The following is an 18016-nucleotide window of genomic DNA, read 5'->3' on the forward strand; positions in this document are numbered from 1 at the left end:
TTTCCCTTTGCCAAAACAGTGTATGTTGAAGGTGAGGGGTTCATTTGTTTAAACTGCCAAGAGTGATACTTGGATGAAATGTTTATCCCATTATCTTAAAACCATTAGAACCTATTGCACTTCCCATTTTAATGAGAAACCTGCTCTTAATTTTTTTCACTTTTCGTCCCTCCCTTACTTCAGTGTGGTCCCTCCGCTGTTTATGCAGTCAGTTGTGTTGCTTGATGCAAGCTGTCAGCGCTTTGTCCAAACAATGACGGCGGCTCCCTTATGCTTTTTAATCATTAAGGTTACATTTTAGGGTTAACCCTTCACACAATAGAAATTCAAGTTCATACATTAGCTTTCACACAATACTGGCTGTCACGGTTCTACAGGGAGAATCAATTTACAGTAGGTTCTCACACGATGTAGTGTAGTAATCACAACCATTTGCTTAAAACCAAACCACAGGACGTCCTAGTACGTTTGACTCTCAATAACATAGTGTCTATGCACATTAAAAAGATAATCTCACATGTAAACTCTTTGTTGTCAGAAATTGTAATGGTAGTCATTAGGGTACATACTTTCAAACCACCGGATGAGGAAAAAAGGAAGAATTATGTACAGATGTATATTTGGCACCTCACAAGCACTGCAAAGTGCCTAGCAGACCTCCCAAAGAGGTTTGTACTCCAGATTATACCTTTAACCTCTTGATTCTTGTTCTTCAGAATAGAATTTGGGTCATTTTTGCCCTTTGACTTATCAGGCAGTCGTTAAGCTGTTTCGTCATCTTTGGCCTTCTGTAGTATGCATAGTGACACGTTTAGGGACTCTGTATGCGACAGTTACACTGTCCTTACTAGGAAATTCAGTGCCTTCAATGGTATCAGACAACATAATGTCTGGCTGCCATGAATACCGATGGGGGTATCTTAGGAATGATCACAATGACCAAACAGCACTGTAAATTTTCATTGCAAGGTTGACATACTTAGATCATCGAAGAGCATTAAATTGAAGTCTATGTCACAGGAATTTAGCTTGTTTGCGAATGACATTCCACTTTTACAGGCTACTTTTTCCAGTGTCGACAACCTATTTCCAGTTGCTAATAAAACTTCCAGGTGCCTCAGGGTGCATAACATATTCATTTTCCTCTGTCAGTTCACTAGGAGTGTAGATGTTTGATTTAATAAAACCATCTGAGTGAGAATAAAGCCTTAACTATTTTTTCATGGGTCCTTTTTTTATTCTTTTTCTCCTTTTCTACAGAAAGGATCATTGATTTTATATTAACTGCCACAAAGAATTATGGACTGGGTCCAGATTTGGATCGGTAAGACTTTTAATGCATCTGTGAAAATGTTCTTAAGTTTGTTTAAAAGCTTTGCACTGTGTCCTATCCCGGTGCGATACGACGAAAGCCATCTCTTCCATGTAAATCGGAGTGTTTGTCCATACCAACTGCGACCGTGACAAGCAACATTTTATCAGTGGCATTGCTACGGCATTGTAATTGGGTATTATATTGAAATGTCATTGGACTGAAGTCCTGCTACATATGACTGTATACTTAACACCAAACATGTTTTGATTGGCTGTGATTGTGTCACATCACACAGCAATTTCACTTAAAGTGTGGACAGACAGGTTTTTACTGAAATCTTGTTGCAGTATGCCTGGTTAGGACATGCTTACGGCAGCCTTAACTGTGGCAAATGATGTACTCTATGTAAGCTTAAATATGTTTGCTTTAAAAGCTCTTTTCCATCGTTGGGCCGAATGTTTATGAGCACTGAGTAGGGCTAAACAATTTAGACAAAAAATAGAATTGTGATTATTTTTAATTAGGGATGTCCTGATACGTGCTCATATACTAGTACTCGTACTTGTAAAAATGCTCCGATCTCCAAAAACTGATACCATCTGATGTGCGAATGTAATTGTCAACATTCAACCCACAAATTAAAATCATGCTATGTCCTAGTGAGATTATTTAACAGCAAATGTTGTGATTTAATTAGATAAATATATGGTTTGCATGTAATTCAAATGTGAGCACTTGTTAATGTGTGGAGGCAGTGTAGTGCTGATGCAGACTGCTCATACCATTTAAGGCTTCTTCAAAACTCTTATAGGGAAAACACCATCATGAGCATTGCTGTGTTTGTAGCAGATAGCAGTAAAATGAGTGCAAATTCAAATTTTTCACAAGATTGTGCTGTGAGGTTCTGTATAAAAGCACTTCATCTGATAAAAAAATTCATTGTTATATTTTCATTTAATTAAAGTTTTAATTCATTTATTTAGACACCATTTTGGATAAAATTTATATAAACTGTTGATAAGAAGAAAAAAAGTATTGGTACTTGTAATCATTATCAAAAAAATAAATGGTGTTGAGACATCCCTAATATTTAAAAATATGGTTAACTTTTTATGTATATTTCATTTTGGCCCAAAATTAACTCATGGGCAAATGTGCTCTACATCCAATTTAACTACTGTTTTAGAAAGTGTGTTCACACATGAGTCCTCTTAAAAAGGACCAGACTAAATAAATACAAAATTACAGTCAAATAGTGAAAAAACAGATTCACATTAAATCTGTTCACTGTATATCGGCTTCACAGTCCACTTTGTGATGGGATCTCAGCCCACTTTTCTTCATTATTTTTGGAACCCAATAATAAGTTATGAAGTTAAGAAATTATAATGGAAAGATATATTTGTATATTATTAATTATCATAAAACAGTACCATATTTACAGTATGTAATATTTTCTAAACTTGCATGCGGCGTAGCTATGCGGTCCGATTAAACACTTAAGCCTTTATTTTGGTGGAACACTGAAGTAGAGGTCTGCATGTGACTGGTGTTTCTATCCCGCACTCGAACGTTCTCGCTGAATTTTACTTCATGTTCACCCACTCTCTGCCCACAGTGATTTTCTTCCCAGTCGCTCCCGTTCCCACAATCCCACATTTCTTTTCCACATAGAGCAAAACTATATGACTAGACAACAAGTGAACACAAGGTATGTTTTATTTTTCTTTAATATGTGTTATCAGAAGACATGTGAAAATAATGCCAATTTGACTTGCCTGAAATTGGTTTCTCAACATTAAATTGACCGTTTTCTAGTCCAAGTTTCACATCCATTGTGGACTGTGCGCTTTGCTCTGCCATTCTTCTAAAGCCCTATTGACTACCTGCCTGATCTAAATATTAGATAATTTAATGCACAAGCTGTGTGCCCATTTATTTTACGTTCTAAAAAAAAAAGTATAATTAAAATTAAAAAAAGATATCCACATCTGATTTTTCAGGTTATTCTCTGACCGCCCACTTCCGTCCACATATCATGGAAGTACCATCAACTCCTGCCCTGAACTCATAAATGTAATCCCGTGCCGCAAGAAATCTAATCATGTCCCACGGGTCCTGCGGGAGTTCCGTGGGAATGCAGACATCTACACTGAAAGAAAACGTTTCTGTTTGTAGTAGAGTTGACAATGCCTGTTAATGCAGAGTAATGCCACTCTTCTGTATACAAAAACCCAGTGTTATTAGATTCTGATAGTAACTTTTTGCAACACAAATTACATTTATTTTTATAAACAAACTCTCTTTTCAGCGTAATCTTAAAGGGGCTCATAGGCATAGCTAAGTCTTTGGGTGTGTGCGTAGCTCTCTCTGCTTTACTGCCGTCTGGCTCACTCCTAAATCCATCTCCAACTCTCACTGCAATGACAAACAGCTGTTAGAGACAATCATTGCCAGGTGATGATCCTTACCGTTCTCATCTCCTGATCACGCTCTCCATTCACAAGCCCGTGCTCAACCACACCCCTTCCACCACAAACACGCTAAGATTATTAGCTTCATGTGTGCTTTGAATATGTGTAAATATGGTACAGAGAACAGTGCTATACGCATAGAGTGAGCAGCACATGCAGACTCTTTATTTATTTAATTAAATCGCAGCCTTTGCCGTTTGATAATCACACTACATCATATCGCAATTTCAATTTTATTTTGATTAATTGTTCAGTTTTAAGCGAAAAGGTTCCATAAGCATTTCTACTTGTGCGTGGTTTGGTACAATACGATTACAAACCGTTCCCTGCCCTTATTTCTCAGCACGGTTAGCTAGTTGTACTCAGGACAGAGAATGAATGCCTTTAGTAAGTGGAACTCACAATTGATCACGTGCTCAGTCAGTCCATTCTAATCCTGATTTCGCAGTACCACAGTGGAAAAGAAACCATAATCGTGCCAATGGGCCCAGATCGGCACAGAATGGCATGATTCAGCAATGGTAACAGATGGCCTGATGGTGGAAAAACTCTAATAATGTGTCGTCTTATTTCTTGACCTGTTTTGGAACTTTTTGGGAATTTTTTATCTTCTGGCGATCTTAATGTGCCAAATAAGATTGTATAGAAATGTATGCGGCTTTTAAATTAATGACACCTGTCTTCTCATATGTCCTCTTTTCAGTTTGAGTTGTAAAAGATGTATAATAGTAGGAAATGGCGGTGTCCTTAGCAACAAGTCGTTGGGTTCCCGCATTGACGAATATGACGTTGTGGTGAGGTAAGTGTCAACACAGTCAGCAAAGTCACCATGTGCTATTAAATACATGGATTTACAGGGAAGTAATGTACAGCCATGGCAAAAGTATTGGCAGTGTCAAAGTTTTATGCTTCAGTATTTGTAGATAATTTTTTCACATGTTTCAATGGTATACTGGAATACAATGATAAGCATTTCATAAGTTTTAAAAGCTTTTATTGGCAAAAACATTCAATATATGCAAAGATTCAATATTTACAGTGTTTCTTCATAACCTCTGCAATTCGCTCTGGCATGCTGGATATCAGCTTCTGGGCCAAATCCTGAATGATGACGATCCATTCTTGGCTTATTAGAGCTCAGAGTTTATCACAATTTGTGGGCTTCTGCTTGTCCACTTACCTTTTTAGGATTGACCACAGGTTCTCAATGGGATTAAGATCCGTGGAGTTGCCTGGCCATGGATCCACCATTTCAATGTAATGATCTCTGAGCCATTTCATTATCACTCTTGTCTTGTGACATGGTGCTCCATCATACTGGAAAACACACGGATCATCACCAAATTGCTCCTGGATCGTTGGGAGAAGTTGCTCTTGCAGGACGTTTTGATACCATTCTTTATTCATGACAGTGTTTTTGGGCAGAATTGTGAGAGAGCCTCCCTTGGATGATAAGCAACCCCACACATGGATAGTCTCAAGATGCTTCACTGTTGGCACGACACCGGACTCATGGTAGCGTTCACCTTTTCTTCTCCGGACTATCGATTTTCCAGATGTCCCAAACAGTCAGAAGGGGGTTTCATCAGAGAAAATAACTTTGCACCAGTCTTCTGCGGTCCAATCCTTGTACTTCCTGCAGAATTTCAGTCTGTCCTTGATGTTTTTCTTGGAGAGAAGTGGCTTCTTTGCTGCCCTTCTTGATACCAGGCCATGTCCAAAATTCTTCGCCTCACTGTGCATGCAAATGCACTCACACCAACCTGCTGCCAATATTGAGCAAGTTCTGCACTGGTGGTGACACGATTCTGTAGCTGACTCCTCAGGAGGAGACAGTCCTGGCACTTGCTGGACACTCTGGGACATTCTGAAGCTTTCTTCACTGCAGTTGAACCTCTCTCCTTGAAGTTCTTGATGATCCGGTAAATGGTTCTTTCAGGTGCAATATTCTTTGCAGCAATTTCCTTGCAAATGAGGCCATTTTGATGCAAAGTGATGATGGTTGTATGAATGTCTTTCTTTATAGGTAACCATTGCTAACAAGAACAAAATGATTGGAAGCACTTCTTCCCTCCTTTTTATAGCAATCAGTCTGCTCTTATAATCCAATCAGAATGATAGAGTGATTTCACCTGACTAGTACTCGTTCACACTTTCCCAGGAGCTGCTGATATGATTAGTGAAATGATGTTAGCTGGTCATTTTGTGCAAGGGCCAAAAAAGGGTTTTAGTGATAAAGTTCATTTTTTTGGCCAATGAAGCTTTTTGCAATTTTTTAAAATGCATCTGATCACTCTGCACAATAATCTAGAAACAATGTGAATCACCACCACAGCAACTGAAGCAGAAAACTTGGCGAAACACAAAATTTCTCTCACTGCCAATACTTTTGGCCACGGCTGTAGACATGAATGCAGACGATTACACGTTCATCTGATTTTTTGTCATATTTATTCTTTAGACTCAACGAAGCCCCAGTGACTGGTTACACCAGAGATGTAGGTAGCAAGACCACCCTGAGGATAACCTATCCCGAAGGGGCCATCCAGAAGACTGAGCGCTATGAGAAGGACTCCCTCTTTGTCTTCTCTGCTTTCAAACCTCTCGACTTCAAATGGTTGAGGCAGATGGTCTTAAAAGAGAAACTGGTAAGACCAAGTGCAGCAGTGCATGAACATACTTGTCTTGTTCTCATAATGCTTGATTTTTTTTTTTTAATTTTGTTAAATTATCTTTCTGTTTTTGCCTTTAAAAGTTCTCCCCTTATTAATTTGTGTTGCCAGCAGGGCATGATATTGCATGACGTGTTTACATGCCTGTTTCTAATTCAGCACTACCCTGAACTTTTCATTTTTACATTTTTCTCCCTTTTATTGTACTTGAAACCTCACATGAATTTAGAGTGCTCATTTACCACTGCCCTACAAATTCTAAAGTGTTGCATAGAATTTATTGTGATTAAAAGTTTTTGATTAGGAATAGTTGTTGAAGAAAATGCATTTATTGTTCAAGGACATTTTTCAAATTTTTGGTGAGAGGTAAAACCATCTCCTTCCAGGTTTTACTGAAGTCGTGAATTAGCCTCTTAATCAGGAGGGTCGGACCGACAGAATGAGCTCTTTCTTATCTCACATAATTTTAATGACTCTGCCTCCATCCTATTTCTTATCATACAGAGCAAGCATAAGCACTCTTAAGAGTTTCCCCCTGGAATCGGCCTCCTTTTCTACCCAAGGACATTTTTTTTTGTCCCATTTTACCAATCAACTGTCATGAAAATGTGCCTCCACTAAGTCAAGGCATGGGTCAAAATGTGGTTTTCTCCATAATCTCCTTTTTCAAAAATACTAGTCTTCCTCAGCAACACACTTGATTGTTGGTCTCTGTTGTGGAGTGGGAATCTGGCAGCAATGTGCTGGGACTTTCAGGGACCAGCACTGGAATTTTTACAGGGTGACATTTGTCAATGTGCAAGAGACGCGGCAGAGGAAGCACGGGCCCCCCCACTCCCCGGCCTCTGAGAAGGGCCAGATTTGTCTAATCGTAACAAGCTGGACAGTGGAAAGTGCTCAGAAAATTGATCTGCCCTCTGGCTTCTGATACATTGGCTTTGATCTCATGGAAGGAAGAATTTCCTTCACCAAATGAGGGGTCAAGAAAGCTCCAGCGTGTCTGCCATAATGTTAAAAAACAGCATTCAAAGAACGAAGACTGATGAAAAGTACCCTGTTGGGTTACAAAATAGCTAGAGTTTTTTTCAGTGGGTGGGTACTTGGATGTTTGAACATTGCCCGCCTACAAATATTGTGTCAAAATTTAAAGTTGTAGTGTGTAATTTCTGTGGCAGTAGTTTCCCCAAAAATCACTGTTTTCAAACAGATTCTAGAAAACGCCATCTTCCATGGTCATAAAATCGAAAATCCTATCCCAAACTCACACCATTGGTTGTGACACTGCTGGAAAATGCCGGGATGTCACTGGAAAAGATGGTGTTGGGTGGCAGTATATGTTGCTAAAAACTTTTACATATTTGTCTGCAATCATGGTGTTCTCACAGATGTGCGAGTTACCCATGCCATGGGCACTGACTCAACCCTGACTCATACAGACACTGACTTTTGGACCTGACGCTAATAAAAGTTTTGGTGGTCCTTTTCTTCTTTGGCCCGGAGAACACGACGGCTGTGTTTAAAAAAAAAAAAAACACTCTTTGGATCAAAAAACATGGTCCCATTGTTCTACTTTCCATCTAAGATGAGGCCGAGCCCAGAGAAGTCGGCAGCGCTTCTAGACAGTGTTGATGTAGGGTTTCTGCTTTGCATAGTAAAGTCTTAACTTGCATCTGTGGATGCAGCGACGAGTGGTGTTGACTAACAAAGGTTTACTAAAGTTATCCCAAGCTCATGTTCGTGATATCCATTACAGATGAATTACGTTTTTTAAGACAGTGACATCTGTGGGATCAGAGATCATGCACATTCAGAAGTGGTTTTCGTCTTGCCCTTTACACAGTGAGATTTGACCAGATTCCTTGAATCTTTTAACTATATTGTGCACTGTAGAGGGTGAAATGCCCAAAATTTGTCTTAGGGGAACATTGTTCTCAAAGTGCTGGATTATTTGCTGAAGCATCTGTTGGACAATTGACAAGTCTTGAATGATCCTTGCTCTTGAAGGACTGTTTTTGGAGGCTCCTTATACAGTATACAGTATATTATTTCACAATTGCATCACCTCTTTAATATATCCTGTTTCACATTGCCTTGTTATTTCAATTTTCTAATTGTTATTAGTCTTAATTTGCCCATCTCAACTTTTTTGCAGAGTGTTGCAATCATCTGATTTTAAATTTCTGTACATTTTCACTATAAAATTCACAAGGTAAAACATCATATTATGTGTAGTTGTGGTGCTTTCAATATAGCATTTTTCATACTGTCCCAGCTTTTACAGAATATAAAAGGATAGTAAAGATAGTAGATACTAAACATAGCATTTCACTTTAATTATTCAAAATATAAGTTGTAGTAGTTGTTAATGCAAAGGGATGTGCTATAACTTTTCTAAGCGATCATTCTTACTATTTACTTCAATAGACTTGCAATGAATGAGAGACTAGAGCCATATCTAGGGACCAGAGTATCAGCATTTTGCAACACACTAAAACACATTTACAACCTAATAGAAACACCCTATTGTGGTGGTGAGCTTAGAACAACCAAGCACTGCTCACATTTTCCTCCGATAATGTAAAAATCTAGTTCACGATCATTTTTTTCCAGCGGCAGACAGCCACAGCTTTAAAAGATGTTTATAACCATCTAGTCTACGTGACCTCTCATGTATGTAATAGGTTGTAAGAGTATCATGTTTAAAGTGGCTTTTTAACTTTGTCTCTTGACAAATGAAGCCTATCACTGCTGTGAATTTTTATGCATGAAAAATGACGTTGACTCTCGCTAAACCTCTGAGAGCCACACGCATTCCTTCGTTTCTTTCTCAAACAGTTTAACGGTTTTAAACAGTTTTTAGGGCCCGTTGAAAATCTAAGTGTTGTTAATCTAATTTGCACACTCTGTGTACCAGATGTTCGAATAATTGAAGTAATCGCAAAACAATTATAGGTAGATTTTACAACATATCTTTTAAAATATCATTGGCACAATGAAACTCCTGTTGAGTGACTTGTGGTGAAGTTGCCGCTATTTCGCCAATATATAAATCCTTTTTTTTAATGGCAGAAACCTGGTGGCAAGGCAGAAAACACTTTTTGTTTGCACAAGCAGTGACAGCAGCTATTTAGATCCATTGTGTGGCAATGTCTTTCATTCTCCTTCCCTGAACTGAGATGAACACATAAAAGCATGACTGCATTGGCAATTCACTTTAGAAAGGCATGTAGATTTAGACTTCAGCGTAATCCTCAGATAGTATTAGACTCTTCACTCACTTAATCACAAAGAGTCTGACTGGTGTAACTTTGAACAGTGGCTGCTTGCTACTTTGAAGTATTTTTCACTCTGCTGCTCTTTTGTACATTGCAAATACTCCCCGGTGGAAAGTATGCAAGCCTTTTCAGTTTGTATTGAAAGAACAGTAGATGGATGCTTTCTTAATGATGAAGAAAATTACTGTTCACCTGAATTATATATTTTTTTACTTTCTATTAATTGTTGGTTATGGTTAAAAAGTATGTTTAATAGAAGTTTTCTTTTTCTTTTAAAAGTTTTTTTTTTTTCTTCTTAAAGTTCAAAACAAGCCAAGCTTTACCAATATCATCTGTGGCATGCTGTTGATTACCACAGACAATATAAACTCCTGGCTCAGTTTGTAAAAAGGAAAATTCTGTTTACATTAATACGCTTTCGGTGGAAATCTATGGGGTAAGGCAGTCTAGAGGTGTTAAAAGCAGAGATGTGTGGAAAAGTGCTTATATTAATTCTTCACTGCAAAAATGTGTTTTTGTAGGGCTGGGCTTCAGATTTTGGGGTTCAATTCCGATTCAGAAGCTCTCGATTAGATTCCGATTCGATATTGATTCGTGTGGGTATGTTTAAGTTATAATGTCCATTTTGCTTGCGTAAGTAAGAAATACTCTTTCAACTAATTCTGCTATTTATACAGGGGACCTTCTAACTTTGAACAGTATGAAAATATTAATTTTATAGATTCTATTTTGTCATTTGTTTTTCATCATATTGGTCACAATTTAGTTTATAAATATGCAAATGTAAAAAAAAAATTACTAATAGATTAAGTTTGCCTTGAAATATATATATTGTATATACCGTTTTGTATATGTGTGTGTGTGTGTGTGTGTGTGTGTGTGTGTGTGTATATATATATATATATATATGTGTGTGTGTGTGTGTGTGTGTGTGTGTATATATATATATATATATATAGACAGATAGATAGATAGAAATTCAGCTGTTACACGTGATTTTTCAAAACTGAAGTTGAAATAATGCAGCCTGTTGGCTTTAACAGGGGCACATACCATTGATGAACTAGCTCAGAGCTCACGCTAGGTATGTCTTAAAAGGTTTTAAGTTATCGTTAAAAATAAATTCCCCTATGGAGATAATAAATTGGATTTTACCAGACTGTTGCACTCTGTTGTGGCTGTATTTACATGTTTTGTTTCGTTTATCCTGGTTCTACTCCTTGCCCTATAGATATCCATGGTAAGTGCATTACTTTAAACATACATTTTTGCATGTTTTAACAAAATAAGAGAGTCAAAATTATTTCCTGTGGTCATCAAGCTTAACTTGTTTTGAACATTCCTTTAACATTTACCAGTCAAGACAGCTCAGATGTGTTGAAACTTCAGGCTTCCCCAGAAATGTGTCATACTTTTGCTTTTGGTTTTAACCTATTTTAGTCATTCGAAAGGGATTAACAACTCAGAGGTCACTGATATAAAAACGGAATAAGGAGCGTGACTTAAAAATCGGCAGTGTGCCAGCCGTCCTATAGGCTGTGATAAGAGTGAACTGAATTAACAAGTTCTGGAGCATGTGGCTCCCACGATAATTATTTTCATTCAGAATACCATTTAATCCTTTGCCAGTCTGTCTGAATGTATTTACCCATCACTTCCTTTTTCCATATGTCCTAATCCCTTATTATTTCATCCTTACATGGTAAGAGCAAGACCAGAATGTGCCACCTATCAAATACTCCTTTAGGGTTTAGGGCTCCCACCCCTCCTGCTTTTGGTTTGTAGGAAAGGCACTTTCCATGTGGTGCCATATTGCATAGCAAACTATTGCCTGTATTTTGTGGTGTTGCCTTCGTTGACTTTATTTATATGCTAAAATTTATTTAGGTTATTTCTATGACTTTGTTTATCTTTGTTGATGCCTGCAGAGAGCATGTCTTTTTTTACTCTAGAAATCTCCAGGAAAGGTGACTCACAGTGGATTTACAAACTGTAACACAGATGTGGCATTCAACCAAAGGAGCAAGTTGCTAAATTCCATTGTGGCTTTCAGAATTTCTTTTTTAGAAGCGCATTCCTCTTCCAACAGGTTTTGTGAAACATGTTTAATTATTTGAAAAGCCTTCAAATTTTGTGTCCGTTTGACCTTTTGATTTTTGAGAGTCAGCACTTAAGATCCTTTTGTAGCTTGATTGAGAGTCAGCATTTTCAGGCCCTTTGTAGCTTTGTTTATTTAGAAACCTGTCTGATTTTGGAGTTTGATGCAGGTGTTGTCTTTCCCTTTGACCCAGTGGGGCTTCAAGCCAGGGGTTGATGAGGGGGCATGCGAATGTTTGCATCTGAACGGGCCAACAGCCATGCATTCATCCTCTAAATCAGCCAAACAGGGAGAGTCTTTCTTTCATAACTACTCAAGGATGGTACAGTTTGGCAATGAAAGGGTAAAACAAAACACATGAACAAAAAGCTAACCAGTCTGCTGATATCCCAGCTACAAATACCAGCTTAACGAGCATGCAGTTCTCATGCTGGTCTAAGCTGTTTTTTTGTTGGTTTATTCTGGTTTAGTGCTGGTGAGGCTGTTTGACCAAAATGTTTTTTTCTGGCAATGCTGGTTGACCAAGGAAATCAAGCTTTTTCCAAAGACTGCGAGATGTCAATTGACCCCATTGTCCTGTTTGCCCTCTTATGAATTGTGTAGACGCAAATCTTGTACTTGGAAATAACCCCAGTGTGTCAGGTAAGTAGATAGCCATGGCTCTAAAGGCAAAAAAAAGACGAAAATTAGCAAATACCACAGATTCCTGCTAACAAAAGGAATGCCTTCTGAGTATGGTGTAGAGTTTTGATTTCTGACCCAGTCAAGAGCAACAGGATCTAGATTACATGAACCTGACCTGCTCTGGATGAGTGCTCCACAAAACATGCACATTTCTGATGGGACCCTTGGAGTAAACCTTCAGAGGTTCATACACACACTGAAGTTCATATGAATCATGCCCATGCAGGTTTATCTTATATCTAGGTATATCTTATATCTAGTTTAACCTTTTATCTTGTTTTTGCCCCAGCTCAATCTGGCTGTGGTTGTATTAATTTGCATGTTGATATGTCACAGCCGAGCTGCAATTGCAAATTTGTTAGCCTGCCTTACACGTTTATAGGCATTCTGAGCATGGCAACTGGGGCAGCAGGGACAACATATGTCTGAAAGCGTGCCTGTGCCTCTAAAAGACTTGCTTTGATTGTGGCTCAGTTAGCTAGAGCACACACCATAAAAAACAGATCATTTCACTTTAACAGTGTACCTCCCAGGTTTATTGACCTTTTAAATATAAGCCTAAAGATAAACAGGATACTTTTCGAGAGAGCCCACAATTTCTTCTGGTTGTACTGTGTGTACAGTATTTCCTCAGCAGAAAAGCCGCAAGAGATTGAGGATTTTGAGGAGCACAACTTATTTTTTCACGAAAAACGAAGAAGCCCTTGGCTATTTTTTTACTTACGAGCACAAGTTGTATGGTCCATTGACAACCTCTGTGATCAACCTGTTGGATGCCTCTTTGGTTGCCCCTCTATTCCCATTATCCTCGTCATTTGAAATGATGAGATAAGGTTTTGTTGCACATCCTTTTTAAAAGGAAGTCGCGGTTGAGAAATATCCCCTGCCCTTTAAGTATGACCATGTCAGGAGTAAACTTGATCAAAGCAAGTATCTTCAGCTTTTTAAAGGATTAAATATAAAATTGTATATATATATATATATATACAGTTTCAAATTTTAGGAATGCAGAGGAAACTTATTTTAATCTCTGAAATATGGTTTGGTAGGTGTTTTGAAAGGCTTTTCTGTTTTCGGCCCAGATTTGTTCTAACCTAATCTTAAGGCTGTATACCTTCCAAACAACTGCCCTGCAATCCTTTGATATAAATCACATTCTGCATGCTGATTGATCAGCAGTATGCTATATTTAACCACCAGTGCTTTTGACTCCTCTCAAATTAGCCCTTTAAATTCAAGACGTCATATTTCTCCTCTCACTGTGCATTATATTTTGGCTTGTAGGATTCCTTATAATAAATTTTGGCTTTTTATATATATATATATATATATATATATATATATATATATATATATATATATATTCTTTATTTTTGACTCTTCAAGTCATAAGTTTAGCATATGGGTGAAATCAAAAGTGTTTAAAGCTGAACAACCAAATACCTTTCACACTGGGTTTCACACACCTTTGAAAATAGCATCAACTATTACATGCCCTTCCCTGAAGCTTACACTCTTAAATACATAAAGTTGAAGTCAGAAGTTTACATACACTTAGGTTGAAGTCATATAACTAATTTTTTTTAAACTCCACTCCACTAGCAAACTATAGTTTTGACAAGTCGTTTAGGGGATCTACCTTGTGCATGACACAAGTAATTTTTCCAACAATTGTTTACAGACAGATTGTTTCACTTTTAATTGACTATATCACAATTCCAGTAGGTTAGAAGTTTACAAACACTAAGTTAACTGTGCTTTTAAGCAGCTTTGAAAATTCCAGGAAATGATATCAAGCCTTTAGACAATTAGCCAGTTAGCTTCTGATAGGAGGTGTACCTGTGGATGTATTTTAAGGCCTTCCTTCAAACTCAGTGCCTCTTTGCTTGACACCATGGGAAAATTAAAAGATATCAGCCAAGACCTCAGAAAAAAAATTGTGGACCTCCACAAGTGTGGTTCATCCTTGGAAGCAATTTCCAAACATTTATCTGTACAAACAATAGTAAGCAAGTATAAACACCATGGGAACACGTAGCAATCATACCGCTCAGGAAGGAGACGCATTCTGTCTCCAAGAGATAATGTAGTTTGGTGCAAATCAATCCCAGAACGACAGCAAAGGACCTTGTGAAGATGCTGGAGGAAACAGGTAGACAAGTATCTACATCCACAGTAAAATGTGCCCTAAATTGACATGGTCTGATGAAACTCAAATTTAACTGTTTAGCAATAATGACCATTGTTTGGAAGAACACCATCCCAACCGTGAACCATGGGGGTGGCAGTATCATGTTGTGGGGGTGCTTTGCTGCAGGAAGGACTGGTGAACTTCTCAAAATAGATGGCATCATTAGGAAGGACAATGACGTGGATATATCGAAGCAACATCTCAAGACATCAGCCAGGAAGTTTAAGCTTGGTCGCAAATGGGTCTTCCAAATGCACAATGACCCCAAGCATACCTCCTCAGTTGTGGCAAAATGACTTTAGGACAATAAAGTCAAGATATTGGAGTGACCATCAGAAAAGCCCTGACCTCAATCCAATAGAACATTTGTGGGCAGAACTGAAAAAGCATGTGTAGCATGTGTGCGAGTAAGGAGGCCTACAAACCTGACTCGGTTACACCAGTTCTGTCTGGAGGAATGGGACAAAATTCCAGCTACTTCTTGTGGGAAGCTTGTGGAAGGCTACCCAAAGTTTGACCTAAGTTAAACAATTTGGCAATGCTACCAAATACTAACAAAGTGTATGTAAACTTCTGACCCACTGGTAATGTGATGAAAGAAAAGCTGATAAAAACTGAAATAAATAATTCTCTGTGCTATTATTCTGACTTTTCACATTCTTAAAATAGTGATCCTCACTGACCCAAGACAAGGAATGTTTTCTATGTTTAAATGTCAGTAATTGTGAAAAACTGAGTTTAAATATATTTGGCTAAGGTGTATGTAAACTTCTGACTTCAACTGTAAACATTTCGTTTAGCATTTCATTGTCCTGAAGTATTTTTTTCCAAGTATTAATTTTAAAGGAATTTTTCACCCAAAAATGAGAAAATTCTCTCATGATTTACTCAAGCGATATGATAGGTGTGGGTGAGAAACAGATCAATATTTAAGTCCTTTTTCCTTCATTTTCTTGTTCTACCTATTCTGTTTTTGGTGATTCACCAATATTCATATTGTCCCCGACTGGACATGGAGGAGGATTTATGACAAAAAATGACTTCAATATTGATCTGTTTCATATCATTTCATATCATATGTTGGAACAAATGGATTTAACCACTGGAGTCATATGAATTTTTGCCCAGTTTTTGTATGCATTAAGAATGTGTATCACCAAAAACACAAAGAAGAAGAATGTGAAAGTTAAAAAGCAGCTTGACTGGGCAGGGAGGAGAATGTATAGTAAAAATGGACTTAAATATTGATCTGTTTCTTACCCATGCCTATCATATCACTTCTGGGGACATTGATTTAACCACTGAGTCATATGGATTACTTTTATGCTGACTGTGATATTTGGAGCTTCAAAATTTTGGCACCCATTCACTTGCATTGTATGGACCAAAAGAGCTGAGAAATTCTTCTAAAAATCTTAATTTGTGTTCAGCAGAAGAAAGTAAGTCACACACATCTGGGGTGGAGAATTTACATTTTTGAGTGAACTATTCCTTCAAACTAAAAATGTCAAACATTTTTGACAAACATAATTTAATTTGTAAGTCTCTGTTAAGACAATAATTAAAGTTTAAATGTCATAGACTCTGACAAAGAATACAAATAGCATCAATGGCTCTGTAGCGACCCATGAGATGACCCCCAAAATATATTCACTTTTATGAATAGTATAAAAATACTACAACAGAACTGTGATCCAGCAGTTGTCTATAATGTCTGACATTTCAACATCAATCTTAAACAGTATGTGTTTGTAAATGCCATTTTGTGATTCAGCTTGATACCTATTCTATGAGAGATGCTAGACATTTGACACATGAGAATCCAAATTTTCAACAGCAAATTTGTAGGAGGCATTTCTTTGTAGCATATCTGGCATTTAAATTTAGCAAGCAAGCCTTTAGACTTTACAAAGAGGTTGTTTTTGCATTTACAATGCAAATTTTTTTAGGTTCCAGAGTGTTCCTGGGAAGATTCTTCACATTGCACATCTGCAGTCAGGAGCGGGTTTTCCTAGTCACTGCTGAACACTCACCCTGACCTCTTTTTTCCAGCAGCTGATGGAGAGAGAGGCCGGCGATGTGGCCTGTGATTTTTATGGAGTGATTAAATACTCTGTGGCCATGCTGGAAGCTTGTTAAGGGTGTGCTGGAGCTATGCTTGGGAATTGAGAGGCCTCTCATACCTGCTGCTTTATTGGATGGATCAGTTACAGGGTCCATCCTGTTTGACAAGAGTGTGGTGGCGCTGCAAACAACTTGTGGTTTTGAGGGCTTGGAGATGCGATCAATCAGGGTATTGCTCACTCACTTTCTTGTCACTTCCAGTCTGCAATTCCCCAGTTAAATGCCAATGAGAGGTCTGGAGGAAAGCCAGACAGAACCAATGGTGAAGACATCAAGAATAGTGCAATGTTTAGAATGTCCTTTCCATAACTTGTGGTTAGGTGGTGTGATCATAATGCAATCCAGAATCAGGTCAATGTATTGCTTTGAAAATAGAAGTGTAGTAGTTTTGTTTGTTGAAAGTGACGGGCAAATTCTTACATTTCCTAATTTCACATTAATGTTGAATAATAGCCTTAAAGTAACTGAGGAGATGTTAGAGAGACGATGAGCTGTGCATGTACTTCCAGCATGTTATGTAGCGCTCATGTATGGTTGACCCAAGATCGAAAATATCTGTGCTTTTAAATGTTACAAAAACTCCTCAAAATAATATAACTTAATAAAATAAATAAATTATAGACTGATACGTGTAAAGGCTTAAAGGAATAGTTCACCCAAAAATGAAAATTTGCTGATAATTTACTCACTTTTTATCTTTTTTTAGGAATTTTTCATTTCAAGTCTTCTCCTTTAAACAATGCAAACGAATGTACTCCAGTTTGACTGTCCAAAATGCATATTTAGTGTGCACCAAAATAATCCACACGACTTCAGTCGACAAATGAAGTTCTTCTGAACCCAAACGATTTGATTATTTTTAGAAACAAAACAATACTAATATACTTTTTAACTACAAATGTTCGCTTCTGTACATCTCTGTGAAGCACGCTCATGAGAGGGATGAAGTAAGCTTGTTGGTAAGGTTACGCGTCACATGGAGGAGGAGGGAGTAGGAGGAGGCCTGAAATGAAATCCTAAAACTCTTAAATTCTGTTTTGATGAAGAAAGAAATTCTGATACATCTTGGATAGCCTGATGGTGAATAAATTATCAGCAATTTTTCATTTTTGGGTGAACTATTCCTTTAACTTTCTGTCAGTAGATTAGCTCTCAGGTTGGGCTTGTTTAAATGCTTTGATAT

General features: G+C 37.7%; 1 protein-coding gene across 6 annotated transcripts in view; it reads left to right on the forward strand.

The window, feature by feature from the left end:
- Positions 1 to 18016, forward strand: part of st3gal3b (ST3 beta-galactoside alpha-2,3-sialyltransferase 3b) — a 76145-nt gene that overhangs the window by 43688 nt on the left and 14441 nt on the right. For all 6 annotated transcript variants that reach the window (XM_052128285.1, XM_052128288.1, XM_052128289.1 and 3 more), the window contains 3 exons: positions 1261 to 1324; positions 4493 to 4588; positions 6251 to 6437. In XM_052128285.1, coding sequence (XP_051984245.1) covers positions 1261 to 1324; positions 4493 to 4588; positions 6251 to 6437 — 347 coding nt within the window. The remainder of the gene's footprint in view (positions 1 to 1260; positions 1325 to 4492; positions 4589 to 6250; positions 6438 to 18016) is intronic.

The sequence above is a fragment of the Xyrauchen texanus genome, chromosome 6 (genome assembly GCF_025860055.1).
Source record: "Xyrauchen texanus isolate HMW12.3.18 chromosome 6, RBS_HiC_50CHRs, whole genome shotgun sequence".
Lineage (NCBI taxonomy): Eukaryota > Metazoa > Chordata > Actinopteri > Cypriniformes > Catostomidae > Xyrauchen > Xyrauchen texanus.